Source organism: Brachycentrus maculatus, unplaced genomic scaffold, assembly GCF_059751285.1.
Source record: "Brachycentrus maculatus isolate JH-2025_06_01 unplaced genomic scaffold, ASM5975128v1 h1tg000362l, whole genome shotgun sequence".
Lineage (NCBI taxonomy): Eukaryota > Metazoa > Arthropoda > Insecta > Trichoptera > Brachycentridae > Brachycentrus > Brachycentrus maculatus.
In genome coordinates, this window is record NW_028281111.1 from 90,972 (window position 1) to 109,962 (window position 18,991).

The 18,991-nt window shown below is 29.6% G+C and overlaps 1 protein-coding gene across 1 annotated transcript in view; it reads left to right on the forward strand.

The window, feature by feature from the left end:
• Positions 1-18,991, forward strand: part of LOC148303549 (uncharacterized) — a 116,667-nt gene that overhangs the window by 26,391 nt on the left and 71,285 nt on the right. The window contains exons 2-3 of the mRNA XM_088269747.1: positions 9,860-9,943; positions 17,541-17,565. Coding sequence (XP_088125873.1) covers positions 9,869-9,943; positions 17,541-17,565 — 100 coding nt within the window. The 5' untranslated portion in view covers positions 9,860-9,868. The remainder of the gene's footprint in view (positions 1-9,859; positions 9,944-17,540; positions 17,566-18,991) is intronic.

Below are 18,991 nucleotides of genomic sequence, written 5' to 3' on the forward strand. Positions count from 1 at the left end.
ATATATGTTTTCAACACTGCTTTATCCATCCACGCGTTGCTGTGACTCAGTCTGGTTTTTTAACCAGACTGAGTCACATAGTGAAAATAGAACGCATCCTTCCAATACGCTTCATTTCACAATGCTTGTGAATCGATGAAAATAATAAAAATCTGTGAAATAACGATGCAACCGAAAACATTGAAAATTCTAAATGACAGGAGTGTCAAGAAGCATGCTGACCACCGTAAGCAATTTTTAATATTCTGTGTGTTGCTGTTACATTCAACAGATGTCACTGCCATTGCGGTCCAAAAAGCTGTTTTAAAAAAACGTGTTTTCACTTGTCACAGTAGGTACATTAAAAAACGCACACGCATCCGAATGCAACGTTGTGTCAACATTTTAAATCAATCAATAAATAACTTTAGGAGACTTAAGATTTTCAACAAACAAACATTTATATTTATAAAGATATATTTTGAAGTACCATTTACTGAAGCTGGAAACGAATTGATCGAATTTCAGTTATTTCTTATTGAATGTTTCCATATTCATCAGTTTTTCTAGAACTAATTAATGACGAATGTAAGGTCTCTTCTGTACTCGTACTAAGGTATTATTTGGCACGGATTTTCTAAAACCACATACCAGAAATTATGAACATTTTTATATGGTCACCCCACCACACAATCGTATCAGTATTAATTACAATATTTCCTATACTATGCTGAATCATCTCCCACAAATGTCTTGAGTTACCAGTATGGAACGAGTATTATACATAATAGCTTCTATCTTTACTCTTTACCCAGTTAAAGGTCACGAAGCTCTCCGTTGATTCAGGTCAACCGCCTATAGACAGCTGCTTTGCAGATATTACCTGTATATTACCATACTTTAGCATAAAATTTACACGGTTTTTTTAAACATTATTTGCAGAAATCTTATATTCGTTATGTAATTCGACCCAGTCCTTAAATTAAATAACAAAATATATGGGTTTTTAATGCTGTTTTTTTACAAGAAAAAAATACGTTCTTACTTGATATTTATTACTTAAATATTCCTTTCTAGTAAATAAAAATGTACATGATTTAATAATTTTATGGTAAAAAATATTTTATACATTATTTTGATATTCACTTTCAACTCCGGCTTACTCTCTTCTTTTCCTTATTATCATCGATTTAGCAGTTACATAATACAATATTGTAATTATTTGATATTGCAACTTTTTTCTTCCGTTTTTACTTATATACAAGCACTATCATCCCAATTTCAAACTGCTGCACAAGATACAAACTTGGACCTGTATCATTATCACTGTCGTCTATTTTTTGTTGTTAGTATGATATTGTTTCTTAGAAATAAATTCTCTTTTGTTTATTTATTATGTACAAGAAGTAAAATAAATTAACACATAACTTTAACGTAGTAATTAGTTTTGAGGAACAATATTTAAATATTTTTTATGCAATGTATTTGTTAAGGTACTAGAATATCATAATGTCTTCCTATACACGAGGTTTTGTGTTTAAATTCCCTGATTGATAAAATGTTTTATTAAAAAGTGTAATGTGGCCAAATGAAAGACATGGGTAACTGATTACTGTGCAATTTGAAATTTGACTAATACCAAAAAAACGCTATACAACACCATTAGGTGCAATCACAAAAACAAATTCATTTGTTTTCGTGGTTTTTTTTACCTTCCATTCATATTAAAACTTGGTCTGTTAATAATAATATTTTTTTAATATTTCATCATGTAATCGTACATAATACAACATACGGAAAAAAAATCTAGTAGCTACTTGAATGACAAATTACTCGAGTTTAACCTCAAGAAAGTAATAAACCTTTATCTTGTTGCGTAACTGTTAAACTTTCTACTGACGCATTAACAAAAATGATATCCTAAATTCCTTTCACTAATAAATATTAATTTTTAAGTCTGGACAACACCTTAAAACTGTAAAATTTAAGTCCTTTTGCCATCTTTAATTTACCGTTGAAACCTCGAATTTCGACAAATAAATTTGCAATTATATGAAGATGGAAAGAACGGTATCCCAAGTAAATATTAACAAAAAAACATTCTCAGCTCAAGTGCATGTGAAAACGGTATCTCTACTGATTTATATTTGTACCAAATATTTCACTTTCTTATAAATTAAACATTTATTTTACAGGAAGTGTACAGAAATAGGTTATATTTCGCAGTACAATAGGAAATTAATCAAGCTGTTCAAATAAATTTATAACCTGTATTATCGTTGAACTATGACTCGTTCTTACAATTATTTTGGATAATAGTTCTTTTCATATTAATTGCGAAAACCATTCATATTTTGCTTATCATGAATTTGGTTACATGCATTAAAAATCTGGTTCGATTCCTATCTGAGACATCGTTTAATCATCATATTTTACAATTATTTATAAAATAATATTGTACTATTTTTTTTCTGCCACTTGAGTTTATTTTTGTGACGCTAGTTTCGGAAGCTAAGCTTCCATCTTAAGGTCTAAATGTAACTTTTTTTTAAAATCACCATACATATTTTATTATAGCTTAATTGTAATGTCTACCGGTTTCAAAGCTAACCGCTTCTTTAACACTTATTAATACTAAAACACTATCTATTTAACAAAATTCTAAATATTTTGACGATTAGGCAAAGGAGCTTGGGTAGATCTCAAGTGGCTTTATTTTTTTAAAGTAAGTTTTCAATTAAGTTTTAATAAAATATTTATAGTGATTTTAAAACAAACTTACATTTTAATTATGAAATGGAAAATCACAAAGTTATTGCTTCAAAAATAACAATAAATAAAATTCTTATTATATTAAATTATATTAAATTGTTATTATACAGACATGAATAAAAGTTATGTAAAAAGATCACTTAAACCAGCCTATGACGGTCGTCAGCCCCGTAAATGCCCAGACTTCCATATTCTTCTTCATCTTTGATGAGATGTCAAAAAATAATATGAATGATGGATGTTTAACTTCTGAAACATGTAGTCTATAATAAAACTCAAGTGGTAAAAAACAAGTGTTTTCTTTAATCATTGCAAATAAAATTCTTATTTTATTCATTTATTAACTTAATTCATAGACGATTTGTATTACGAATAGGGGTCAGATGGTGAGATAATTTGTAAATAATTTTGGATGTATTGCTTCTTTATACATATATATTAATTAACACATAACTATGTGTGCGAAAGATTGACTGTTCCACATTTCGGAGCATTTTATTGTCACTTTGAAGATTTTTTGTTGAAAATTGTCGTGATGTATTCCTAGCTGTACCACAATAATGCCTTTCATCACGTTTCCAGAGTCTGTATTACTCAATGGAATATTTCGTTAGTTACTTTAAGTAATGCGATGTATTTCACGATTAGTATCATATCAGGTCGTAGTATTTCCAAATATCTGGAGAATGCTCCTAATATATCTCAAATTAAAATCTATGATATTATCAATGTCAAATCTACTGCATAGTTCCTTCTCAAATTCTATTACCAAAATAATTGTAATCAGGGCTTTGCTTTGGTGTGTACAACAGTTCGGCGACATATGCCCTTCCATATTTTAATCGCATTGCAGTATTGAAGCAAACTGTTTTGATAAGGGTTCTGATAAGCATTATTTTTATAATCTGCTGCTGGTGTAGTGGTTAGAGCGTTTGACCATGCAAGAGTGAATTTTTATCTGGAATTATGGGAAAGAAATCGTTACTTTTATCTAACTCTACTTTGAATCATAATATATTACCTTTTTTTACGAAACTTTAAATGATAATGTGTTAAAATTATTAAATTAATGTTATTATTATTCCAATAAGATACAATTACGTCCGCCTCCGTAGTGTAATGGTCAGCACGCTCGGCTACCGTTCTGGAGGTCCCGGGTTCGATTCCCAAGGGGGGTAAAATAAATATAAGTGATTTTTTCACTGTAATATTTATTCAATATTACCATGGACTGGTACCTGAAGCGGAGGGCTGATCACCCTTCCTTCATGTGTAAACGATCAAGATAACACTTCGTTTATATGACACATTGCCCTATGACCATTGGGGTGCGGATAAGGGTATTATTATTATTATTATTATTCCAATATATGGTTTTAACTTATAAATATATCGTTTATCACTGGCAATCATTTTTCAAACTATTATTTTATATTTACGACCGTTATTATATTCATTCACCACCATTCGGATATCTATAAATTATATCGAAGACTTTGTTTATTCTGCTAAGAGTAGGTTTAATAAAGATTAATTTACGTAAACACAGCTTCACTCATTCAACATTTAGGTAATCCATAATAATGAGCATTAATACCTCCTTGTAAGAGCAACTTATGAACGAGGTCGTTGAATGCGTTATTTGTCAATGGGCTTTGTGTAGTGAGAAATTCATGCGGAGTTATTCAATTCCTATAAGAGAATGCCCTGTTACCTAACTAAATACAGAAATTACCCGTTTAAGCATTGTATTTGTTTTATCAAAACTTCCCATGAATTACCAAATTATCCAAGAGATCCGTTCAAGCAGCCAACCTACTAAATCTCGCATTGTCGCAATGACATTGAATGGTTTTCGACTAGTAAGCACAATTATTATATAACCAAGCTTATTTTAGAATAATTACGTAATCAACGTGATAATTATCAAACAGAAATATTTGGTTCTGATGCAAGCTTAAGAGTTTATTATTTACAATTAATATTAGTCATGATGATGTATTTCGAAAGAAAAAATCTTAAAGCGTATGTACCTACGTATATGTGTATGCCCTCAACACGGGAAAACTGAGTTTGGGCATATTATTTATACATTTGGGGTTTAATTTGTAGAACTCCATTTAAATACTTACATATCGCTCACTCCTTTCAACAACGTCATATAAAAAAACTTGATTTCTTTTTAAAGTTTAAAAATGTAATAAAATGTAATAAAAATAAATATCAAGCCACTTGTTGAACTTTTTGTGAAGTGTGCAACAGATCTTTTAAGGTAAAACCTGAATGTTTTTTCTTGATTTGAAAATTATTTAGTATATTTTAAAAAATAATTAAACAATATCTTTTCTTCAAAACGCAAAAACAACACTTTCTGCCATGTAGCGGGTAAATATTAAGTTAAAAATATTTCGCGTTTCCTGTTATATATTACATTTTCTGGGCATTCCGAAAACATGCACAACTGAAAATTAACATTTTTTTATATATGACATTGTTTAAAGGAGTGAGCGATATAAGACCTTTATAAATTTTCACGAAGCATTTCTGTTAAGTGTGTAGGGCCGCCGATATCCATAAATGGGTCACCAAAGAATTCTCTTTTCATAAAAAGATCTTTAAAATTCGGTCTTGGTTTCCGTCATGAATCTTCGTAACAGTTATAAGATTCACGGTTAAATTCCTCGACCGTGGTGCGGTGTCAATGACGTTTCGTACCGGAAAATTTACATTAACGCTTATCGGTTAAAACTGAGTTCATCTCTAATTAATTTTTAGTTTATATTAAGTAAACTAAATTTCAAGGTCAATTAATTTGTTTTTAAAAAATCTAATTTATCTAATCTAACTTATATTTCTTGGTATTGGAATAAGTTAAAAAGTGGCACACGCCGAAAAAGCATTTTTTTTTCATGAATAAAAATCTGTTTTGTTTTTTTTTAAATATATTAATACCTAAATTATTTTTTTCAAAATATTGATACAAATCGTTTGTAAAATTTCAAATACAATAAATATTTTATTTTAAGGTATTTACCAAATGGATTTATATTTTTTTCATATATTATACAAAATATGTAACTTTAAAGATAGAAATCACACCTTGTGATTTTATAATAAGGTTATTTTAATTGTTATAATATGTCAGATAAGGAAATATATAGTATATTCCAGTTTATTAAAATTTAATGAGTTTAATGTTTGTATATTTTTTAAATTAAAATTCATGAACATTTCAGTATTGTGGGTGTATGGGCTTATTTATAATCTCTATTATTTTTATCAATTTATTTGCTACGTGTTGATTTTATCAGGCATAACTGATAACATTTCTTTTATGTTTTGTATAATGTTTTCCGATAGCTTTCAACGTTTTACAATGTTTTAAGCGATGTTAAATTTAGTTTTACACACAAAAATAATAGCTTGTTTAAAAGATAAATATATCCATTTTGTTGTACAAAAATGCCAAATATCTCAAACAAGGCCATGTATGAATATCTTCACAAATATATACCGATTTCACATTAAGAACGAGCTATTTTTAAACCTATACTTCATGATCACGACTAATGTACATACATAATTGATTTTGTAAATGAAAGGTGAAGAAAATTAACAATGTGGTAGTGAACTCTATGTAAGCGTAAGGTCAAAACTCGATATCTAAAACATTGTACGTATTTGAGATCATGTACCAACACTACACCGATAAAAATTCTTAAAATTGCAACTATGTGAGAATAATAAAGGCGCAAATTAGTTTAAATAGTTTTTTTTTACCACCCGAATTCGGATTAATGGTGAAATTGACAAGTTTCTCAGAGTCGATTGTCATTCATGAATGTTAAGGTGATGGTTTTGGGGGTTTAATTGTACATCGAATGTAAACGCAAATATCTTACTTTTATATATATTTTTTTAAATGTTAGTAATATTAGTATATAACCACTCACAGAGATTTTTTGCCTACCGGTTTAGAGACATACGTCAGGACAATCACTACAACAGCATGCAAACAATAATATATATCACGACCATAGCACTATTCACACACTTATAAAATGTTGATCACATGTAGTATTGTTTGCATGCTGTTGTAGTGATTGTCCCGACGAAGAGACGGATACCTCTCGAAACCGGTAGACAAAAAATCTCGGTGAGTAGTTATATACTAATATTATTAACGTTTTTATAAACAATTTAAATATTAATAATATTGGAAATATCTTAGTTACTCTGTAAATGTGATAGTATCTTTGCGATAAAACTTTTTGCTCGGGTGTCTTGAAACCACGAAGGGGTCTCTTGGCGACTATGAATACGGGAAAGTATGCTCGGTAAGTGTGCCAGTAGTCAGCCGTAGTCGACAAGTATTGTGGGAATCGGCACGATTATACCGGCGAGAGCAACTCACTTATTGCCTATATAACAACTCGGTCGACAATGTACGTGGCAATTGTGAACCTCTCTGGGAATGAGACGATAATTGTGCAAGCGCCTGTGTGAAACACCCGAATTTCATTTAATTATTATATTTCCGAACATATTGGCAATGTCTTTGTTAGTTTTTTTTACAAATCTTTGATTAGTGCAATGGAGCAAGAGAGACGTGAGATGTATTATACCAAAACAATCAGACATGTATAAGCGAGAAATAACATACATATTATGTTTTAAGATTTCAGTTAATTAAATTAAATTAAATAATGTGAGAGGAAGACCGAGGAAAAGTTGACATATTCAGGCTGTCAAATAATTGAAATCGGTCGAGTCAGGAGTCGAAATAATCGGCGGGTGCGTATATGGAGGTGCATGAATGTGGAAAAGGCGAATAATGTTTTGTGAGGTTCTATTGTCTCTGCCGACCCCTGCGGATAAGAGGCGTGATGGTTAGTTAGGTTATAGTTTTACCCTATATCAACACTGTATCTATGTATAATATTACCTATTTCAACACTGCAATATTTTTATTTAAATCAATTAAAGATGTAAATTACCATAAACTGACCATTACAAAACATTTCAGTAAATATATATTTTTTAATAAACCATTAGTTGCAAAACGCTTAAGAAAATCTCGACAAATGAAAAATGAACTTGGAATTTTTAGATCCAGGTGTATCTTACTATGTAGATATGAGAAAACTTTCGAGATGAGAATGCAATAATGTAGGCATTTACAGATCTTGCTACCTGTCATTGGCTGATTTAATAAATTGCTTTATAAACTGTGTAACATTTTCCATTCTACCGATGAATGAACTAACAAATTACTTAAATTTTGAATGCTGTGTAAGTTAGTCCACTGCGAAAACATGCCATATATTTTCATCTACCAAATTACTTTAAATGTTGTGTATAATAAGCCTCGTGTAAAAACTGACCGTGTAGTTTTATATGCAGTACTTGAGCAAAGATTATATATTTTTTTAATTCAAATACCGATAATTTCACGTTCATTTTTTATACATCATCGTTCTATCCGACAGCGAGTTGTTGAACCATCATTTTCCATAATTCACAAATTGACAAATCATTATTAACGATGGACCACTCAATGCCAATTGTCTGACATAAAATTGTGCATGCCCACAAGAACGGTATTACGAAATCCTCACTTAAGAATAAAAGATTCCGTGGGTTCTAACGTAGGATAATATATTTTGAATATTAAAATTACGTTATTTTAATTATGTTATCTCGTCGTCGCCTTTGCAAAAGTAGATAGATATTTGGAAATAACAACCTCCAAAGACCATTTTTTATAAATTCATTTCATGATTACGTAAAATAATATGTTTTCATGGATGAAAAATATCCTTATGTTTCAAATTTAGGGCAAACAACTTTAAAACGCGTGTAAAAGACGCATTTCGAAAAATACCAATGAAAATAAGTGATGTATTGAAGAAAACATAAATTATATAAGTGATATAAACGACAGCACATATTAAAATATAACTTCTATATATGTATTGCAAAAAAAAAAGTTTCATAAAATTTATATTTGAGGCACTAATTTTGTGATTTGTATTTTATAATTACAATTTATCTTTGTTTTAAAATCTCCATAATATTTTATTGTAACTTAATTTTGATGTCTACCGGTTTCGAAGCTAACCGCTTCTTTATCAAGACTGATTAATACTAATTATTAAGAAGTAGGTACTAAGTATTAATCAGTATTGATAAAGAAGCAGTTAGCTTCGAAACCGGTATGCATTATAATTAAGTTATAATAAAATATTATAGTGATTTTAAAACAATGTTACATTTTAATTATATAAAAAAAATATTTTAGGCTACAGAATACAAATTGATAAAATGATTTAACATAGAATTACTTTAAATTAATGCATTGCTACAAGTAAGTAATAAACTCCAAAGAAATTAACAAAACCATTATGATTTTCATGCAAACCTCAAAAAGACATTGTTCAATTATCAACTATTGTAATATATTGTAATATAAGCTAACGAAAGAAATACAAATGAAAAAAATAAAAATAAAAACTTTTTGAAATACTTGATCATCCCAAGTTTTCCTTTGTCTTACTTTATTTCTTTTTCTTGCCACATTCGCGTGATTATTTTTTTAATTATTCTTTCTTTACTCATTCGATTCAGATATGCATATTTCTTCAAAGAAATAAAATTATTTATTGATCCTCTCATCTTCATCAGTTCTTCTTCAGTCAAAAAACATTATGTACATACGTTTTATGTATGTATGAATTCTTGTATTTTGTTATTGATGGAATGTGATTAATTATGCAAAAAATATTTATGGTGTATTTATTATAAAAGTGTAATTTTCCGGGCTGATTCTCGATCAGATTAATCAATCAATTGATAGCTAAAGAGTCAACGTTGCCATGCCCCTTAAATTACAAATCTCAGTATTAGTCTGTCAGTAGGACGTTCTCCTCTTCACCGGCCGGAAACAAGTTTTGGTAAACGGGAGGAATGTGGTAACTCTGCCTACATAGCTTTGCGTAGTCACATTTGAATATATTAGCGATGTCTTTTTAAGGAATTTCCAATAACGATTTACCCAATGAATGTAATGTTTACGATTTCTTGGCTAATTTGTGAATTTTTGTTTCAGAATTCAGCGATGCTGATAAGGCGTAAGGCGGCCCTTGTGGTCGCCTTTCTCTTCTTAGGGATATTAGATTTTTCCAATTCAGAGGTATGTGCATTTATAATTACATATATTCATTAGATTAAAGTTTTTTTATTTTTAATTTTCACCTGTAGATGAAAACATCTCTAAGTTTTCGAAACTAGTCGTGTATAATGAAATAAAACTCAATGAGTGGTTTTTTACAAGTGTTTAATTTTTTTTAAATAATCCTCTTATCATTCCACAAAGTTAATGATAAAATATAATATTATTATTATATAAAGTTTTTTTAGTGACATTTCTTTGTGTAGCAGTAATGAAACAACAACTTTATAATTTTTTCACATTCATTATTATTGATCACTGACCAAGTTTCATCGTTACATCATCAGAATTACAGATGGCACTGGTCAAATAAATTATAAGTGGGAAAAAAGTATGTTGTTTAATTACATGATTATTTTTATGCATAAATTTACACCTCTTAAAAAATACCACAATTTACTATTTTGCTGTTTATACAAAAATAAAATATTTTCAATAATATGTGGATTAATTACTTATTTTTAAGTTAATATTTTATTGCTACATAAATCAAAAATATTAAAATATCTTGTTTTTTAAATTAAAATAAAAGATTAATAAATGTAGTTCAATTTTATTTTTATTTCGTATTTATTATTAGTTACATTTTGTAACTCTCGCCAACTATATTTTTTACACTCCACCCTCTGATTCTGAATGGAAAAAATAGTTTATTGTTTTTTTGGGTTTGTTACAATAATCATATGAATTTTTCTTTTATTCATTATATATTCTCTTATCGAATAAATCTAATTTTCCGAAAAATGTTATAAGATTACCAAAACCATTCTGAAAAATAAAATATTTATTGTGTTATAATTGTGCTTGTTATGTTATGGGTTAGAGAGAAAAGCCTGCTAGAAAGTAATAAAAACAGTGGTATAAAAGTGTGGCATTCTACTCCAGAATCGCGATTAGATACAAATGATTAGTATCCGTCCATAGTTACATTGTAACATATTTTGCCACAGCACACGGGTATACCGTATCCCATCAAATGCTGCACCTAGTACCTATATTAAAATGTGAATAAATAAATTAATAAAAATATTAATTGAAATTTTTGAATGTTTCTACTCAATACAATGTGTCATTGTTTAACAATCGACGTAAAACAATTCTATTTCGTGATTCAATAAATCGGTAGTGATTTTATGCGCGCAAAAAGTCTCAATGCAAATTGATCGTAGAACGTACAAACGTGTTGTCGTGTAGGCTATAGAGACAAACACCTCGAGATTATTGAACATTTCATAAAGTGAGAGAATGTCTGCCTGAACTAACCTTGAATACAGACGTGACTCAAGGAAGCAGCTCAAATCGATTTCAAAATGTAAAAGACGGTTGAAAAAGAAACAATAGTTTTTCCGTAACATAAAATTTATCTTAATTTAACTAGTGTCGTGAATTGTAAATACATTAAGTTGGTCGTCTTCGCCTTAAGATACGTAAACTCTATTACTCATTGAATATTCGTTAGCTGACTCATTGAACGTTAAATGTCAAGGTAATTGGTCGGTCAAATCTTGCTCGCATTGGCCAATTCACTAACGGATATATTACAATAGAATAGCCTTATTTTAAGTTCAACAAAATACGCAATGCGCGCAAGACCCGACTCAAAATCTAACTGTCTAACTTTCAACTAGTTTAAAAATTAAATCGGCGATACAGTTTTTATTGTTATCAATTTGATTGAAAACGAAATGAACTCCGCGCTAAGAGATGCTCTCCGCCATCATTAATAAAGTGCTCCACATCGAGAACCTACATTATTTTCTGTTCGTGTGAGTTATCTCATTGGTTTTGAGTTCAGACCGATTGAAGATAAACGATTAAACCAGTGGTCGGTAAACTTATTAGCCAAAGAGCAAATATGGACATTACAACAATTAAAAATATTCATGAGGGTGAAATCTGCATTTCTATAATAGTACAGCTTAGTTTTAATATTAGACTTTTATTAAATTACGACTTTTGTCCGCCTTCATGGTGTAATGGTCAGCACGCTTAGCTATCATCCCGGGTTCGATTCAGAGGGGGGGTGAAATTAATAGAAGTGTTTTTTTCACTCTAATATTTATTCAATATTACCCTGGACTGGTACCCGAAGCGGAGGGCTGTTCACATTTCCTTCATGTGTTAACGATCAAGATAAGACTGCCTTTATATGATCCAGTGCCCTATGAACCATAGGGGTACGGATAAGGGTTTGAAGAATAATTAAATTACGATAATACTCAATAAAATTTAATTTCACACTTAATACGGATTTTATTAATTGATAAAACCATATTTCGAATAAGGTATCCATAAGAACACTACTTATTACGAATAATGTCCTCGCATATCATTTGAAAGTTTAATCAAGTTAGGTTTTGTATGTCATTATTTAAAGTGCGTTTCCAGGTTCTCGTCAATAAGACGATTTCTCAGTTTACTTTAGATAAGGTTCATGCTTCAAAAAAAATATCGATCTTCACTACCTGAGTAAAATCAAGAATTAAAATCATACACCTAAGTAACTTCACTGCTAACTTAGAATCAATGAAATGTATAAACTCATGCCTCTAGCTAGATAGCGAGTGTTTTTGCCTAGAATTTTCACTCATGAATTACATGAAATTATAGTAACTTTAAACATAAAGAGTAAATCCACTCACAAGTAGGCATAGTCTATGAAACTTATAAAGTTGAAGCCTGAGTAGGGACATGATAAACGGCGTTGCATTAGCCGTAGCTAGATTTCAGAGTCACTTGGACGTTAATTAAAAATAATATGTATAAATATATGTATATCGTTCTCATGAATATACGTAGTTAAAAAGTCTTCCCACCGATATTTGTGCTGGATCCGCACTTTCAAGGTCAAAAGCCGCATGCTGCTCTGGAGCCATACTTTGCCGAGCTATGGAATTTACCGACTAAACCAAACAGTGGCACATCTCGTATCAAGTAGAATCTAAGAGAGAATTCATTGCTCACATGACACAAGTTATTGGTTGGACAAACAGTCGTGCAGAGAAATAACTTTCTTTTGGCCGTATCTCTAGACTGCCCGTTTCTTTCCTATTTCTGGGCGTGTCAGATCTGCGGCCCGTGCATTGTTAGGTGGCCACTTTCGATGTTCGGATCTTTATGATATACAATGTAGATTTTTTGAAACGATTAATGATTTCCTTGTCAGTCTTTGCTAACAGCCTCGATTGTTTTCTTGCCGCCCCAGTCCAGTTCTTGCCGACCATGTTTGTATGGTATACGAGTACATAATACGGGTCAGAGGTTTTTGGTTGTAAGACACATGTATCACTTTCATTTTTTGTTTTACTTAGCCTTGTTTGAAATTCACAAAATTTTGTAACAATTATAATATTTATTAATTAATTTTGTAAATCGGAAGATATTAACCCTTGCTTGCTTTGACAAATTGTTAAGTAAATTTAATAAACTGAACAATGTTTTTAACACTCTTCTTATCATTCAGCTATGGACCTGATGAGGGAATGGTTATTCCAAAATCGGTAGTCGTGAAATAGAGCTTTTCAATGGTATGATAACACAAAGTGAACGATGAATAAATTAATGAATGAGGATAGTGTTATATTACCATACTCGTACAACAAAGTTAATGATGCTTTTAAAATATGAAACAAATTATTTTTGCTTGATACATGATGTATTTTTTTAAATATTTTGTTTTACTAGAGACGTCATAATATAAGAGTTTCTGCTCAATAAAAAGCTTCTTTTCATCTCACCAATAGATGTCTCTAGTGAAGTTCTGGTGATTCAAAAACAGGGGTTTTTAATTTTTTCATTCATTTAGAGCTTCCAAGAATTTGAGTAGTGTGGTTGTCAATAATGGGTAGAAGTGGCGAATGTTACACGTGTGTAAAGTGATCATTTAAACCAGCCTATGACGGTCGTCAGTCACGAAAATGCCCAGGCTTCCATATTCTTCTTCATCTCTAATGAGATGTTAAAAAATAATATGTAAAATAACTCTTATAATCGGAGATAATCCAGATTTGTGAACAAGTATTTGGACACACTCAAAATGTTGTATTTTTTAATAATTATTTAAATTTTTTCCAACTGACGAAAGCATCTTAATACATACAGATATTAGCATTTTTTTTTTAAATAAGTTTTCTACCAACCTTATCACATTTTTGGCTATGCCATATGGATAATGCTTCATCATCTAACAATATTTTCAATTCGAGATAACTTTAACGAGATAAATTTACTATAAATTCATTTATTAATTTCCTTTTTAAATGTGGGATATCTAATTTCTTTTTACTGCGAAACTTTATGAGATATTTTGATTAAATAACCAAAAAGGCTAAAGCCAATCACTGTAGTATTCATTCCATTCATATGTCATAATTTTTAATAAAGAACCTAGCGAAGATCAAAGGTCAATATTTACCACATGTACAGTAATCGTATTTAATATATCATACTTTATTACACAACTGAAGCATTAATGCACACTAACAATGCAGTAAACTCACTTATATATTTTACTTACGAATATGTATAAGATTGTAATGCAAATATCGCTCACTCCTTTCAAGAACGTCATAAATCGAAATTCGTCAATTTTCAGTTGGGCATGTTTTCGGAATGCCCAGAACATTTACTATATCCCAGCAGAAGCGGCATATTTTTAACTTAATATTTACCCGCCACAGGGCAGAAAGTGTTGTTTTTGCATTTTGAAGAAAAGGTATTGTTTAATTATTTTTTAAAATAAACTAAATATTTTTCTAATGGAGAAAAAACCTTCAGGTTTTACTTAAAAAGATATGTTGCACTGTAAAAAGTTCAGTAAGTGGCTTGATATTTATTTTTAATACATTGTATTATATTTTTAAACTTTAAAAACTTTCTCCTGAAAAATCGAGTTTTTTTATTTATGACGTTCTTGAAAGGAGTGAGCGATATATCGACGTGCCCTACGTAAAGTGCTCTAACTACATATTTGTCAATTTTGAGGTATTTGGTGTACGTTATCAACTTAACGTTACAGTAACACTTACAACTTTTTATTGGTACTTTTTTGATATGCACACATGCACATACATATATTCATAACGTACCCATAATAATATAAACATTTAATTTTGTAAAATTAAAAAAAAAAATCAAATAAATATGAGCCATACAATCAGCATTAAAAATATCGTATTGGACTTTGTAGTAAACTATTATAAATGTGCTTTAAGATTACTACAGCAAATGCATAAAAACTTCACGTTACTTATTACTATAAGCTGAGTTCAAGTCAGAAAATTATTTATGTTTGTAACGCCCCTATTACACGATGAAAAATTATTTATAAACGAGTTGTAAAAATCCCAATATATTATTAAAATAATATATTATGATATATCGCAACATCCCAATATTTTAGTCGGTACGCAGACTTTCTTTCAAAGTACATTTTGATTCGAAACTTTTAATATGTGAGTTGGTTAGTTCTATTTAATACATTTACAATAATTTATCATCAATTTAAATACAATTAGTTTCTTAGCAATTAAATGTATTTTTCTATATCATTTGTATGTTAACAATTTTCTATATAATACATAAATTACATATAATGTAATAAAATTGACAAACACAAAAAAAACTGCCTCCATTCGTTAATATATTTTATATTATTACACATATTCCGTGGATAATTTGATTTATCTCAAAAGTTTTATTTAAACCATGAAACAAATTAATTATAAACTTTATAAAATTAAACAACTTTGTTTTAACCACTTTTTTATTATTAGTACACTTTAACCTACCGGTTTCGACTAGAACCTTGTCATCATCAGGGTACATTAAATTCTAAAACATTAAAATACTCATAATTAATTGCATTCCCTTACCAAAAACTTCCACACACTCCGTAAAAAATCCTAAATGCTATTTTAAAAATAAAAATAACATTTAGGATTTTTTACGGAGTGTGTGGAAGTTTTTGGTAAGGGAATGCAATTAATTATGAGTATTTTAATGTTTTTAATGTTTTAGAATTTAATAAACCCTGACGATGACAAGGTTTTTGTCAAAACCGGTAGGTTAAAGTGTACTATTAATAAAAAAAGTGGTTAAAACAAAGTTGTTTAATTTTATAAAGTTGATAAAATGTTCCACACACCTGCGAAAAACATTAATGAAATCATATTGATTATATTTGAAACATGCTTTAATTACTTTATTACGTCTAAAATGCGTGTAATAAGCATATGTGTACTGTTTTAATTACAACTTTATACTTAAGTACTGTAGCAAGAGTGTAAAATACATACTTTGATGAAATTATTTGATTGTGCATTGAGGGCCTTAGAACAAAATTTACCGTTGCGTAAGTGGTTTCTCATTCACACTCAAAGATCTGCTGTATTGGGTATATAAAATATATATTACCCACTTACTTGTACTGCCTGAATGTTGAGAAGGCCAGATGAATCTCGCCAACTGACTAACAAGAAATATTATTAGCATTCGTGACTGCATGGACCGAATTAAACAATCGAAAGTTATCAGCGCTTTTGTTAAGCTGAGGTCATATTGCGATAGGGAGTATTTATCAACACAATTCAGTATTTCACTGGGTTTTATCAGAAGCCAGTGCTTAATTGTAACTACGCAGCAAAAAATAATTATACGGTTGCTTTAAGTAAGAATTTTCAATCAGTTAATTATTTTTATTTGCGTAATCAATATTTTAAGCGTAACCATTGTGATATTTTTAATTGTAAAAGGTTTCGTGATTTTAAACTATGTATTTTATTACCCATATTCAGCGTTCGTGTCAAAATTAGATCTTGAAATGAAATATCTATTGCAGACAAAATAAATTACTGCGACTCTCATCCTCTACATACTACCCTAGCTTAGTCAAATCATTATTTTCCCAGTACATTATCCTCACTGAATCCCATAATCTAAGATCAATCTAATTTAAATATAACCCGTTACGTTAAATATCGACAACTTAAACGAAATTTCCAACGACAATTATTAGAAATTTTAAAAGTAAACTTAATACTGTCTGCATTTTATCTATGCTTTCTTTTGTTTAAAAAAACGTAAATTTATAATTTTTTGAGATTGCAAAAATTAACTTTGAAAAAAATTATTTCTGATGTAAGAGTATCGTTTTATTCTCTGAAATTGTAAAACAAACCCAACATTTATATTAAAAATTATAAAATTAATGACAAAAAGACACCTCAAGACAGATTGAATGTTTTTGTTATTATTTTGCACACAAAAATAATATTTGTTTTTTAAAAACTAGTTTATTAATTTTCATAAATGATTTTGGGTTTAATGTTATTACACTTCCATTATAATATTATTATTATTTTATTACTAAATAAACATTGGCAGCACGGCTTTTTACTTTTTTTAGTTACACCAATACGTAAAATAAATAACAAATTGAATATAAACTTCCATCTTTACCCAACCAGATGAAGTTTATTTCATTATTATATTAAAAATAAGTAAAATAACTTTTACCTATGTTTGCGATCAAAGATTAATGTTTTTTTTCTGTTTGCAGGATAATCTCTTCTCGTGTCCAAATGGTAAGTTTTTACATAAATTAATTTTTATATGATTATTTAACGGATAAACTCAATAACTAGGAAAATAAGCAATGTTTCCACCTTTGGAGGGCGTCGATACAATGTTAAGATATATATTAAAGCCTTCAGTAAGTGACAATATCATTTTATTAAATACATTGTTCAAGTGTCGATGTAAATTTCTAAATTACTCTGTGAGGCATGAAAGCCTTCCATGACTCACTCATTGTATAAGGAAAGCACCTTTTTAATTTACGAGCGTAAGTAACGTTACTTACGCTATATAAGTACTTGTTTAATGTACTACCTATAACGCACTTGGCCTCCGTTCAAACAACACGCCTTCATTTGATAAATTATGGGTTCTACTATAGGAAGCCATGGATATATGACACACAATTCTTATATCATACTTGCCTTAGTTGGGACAACAATTATGTTAAGTCTGTTTTGCACTGATATCGATGAACTCAATCACTGGCGGCAATGTCCGTACTCAATATTAATAAAAATATTCACCGTTATTCTCCGTAACTCGCGTATATACATGCTTATTACCATTGCTAACTTGTTTTCAACATACTTTATGCTTTACTACTTCAAGGAAGGGTGTCTGCCTCGTAAAGTGTTTGATAATTTGCGATTTTATCAGTCAGGCGCCCTGTTTAATCTTCACTTAAACATCTACTTCTGAATGATAACTGTATCGTAAACAGGATCAATTTGTAATCAAACACTTCATAGTAATAAAGAGAAATTCTTTCAATATTTCTGCGATAAACAGATCAGGAAGAAATATATAATTTTTAACACTCTCTATACTATTCATCGTTCACTTTATGTAATACCAATTTAAAAAAACACAAATTTATGAATTAGTGTTTATTAAAGTAGTGTTACACAAAGTAAAAGAGTGTTATATTACCATACCACAAAGTTAACAATGCTTTTAATATATAAAATATATAATTTTAAGTTTAAGTTTTACTTAGTAAGTTCCACTATTTCTTAAAATCCATTGTGATACATGTTTAAAAATTATGTGAAATACATCAAAACACGTATCACAATAGATTTGATGAAATAGTAATATTACCACAAAGTGACTGACGAATCAATTAATGAAACAAATATATCATTATGGCATTTCAACATAGATGAAGAAGAATATGGAAGTCTGTGTATATAAAGGGCTTACGACGTGTCATAGGCTTGTCTAATTTATCGCTTTAAAAATGTGCAAAGCGCAAGTGTGTAATGATAGGTCATAAGCTCTATAAATCCCCAGTCTTGCATATTCTTCTTCGTCTATGTTGACATCTCAAAATGTGTTTATTTTATTTTTAAACGTTTATCACTGTACATTTCTTAATAGCTACATCTTTATGCACATATATTTTTAATCTAATATCAGCTCGGTGGTATA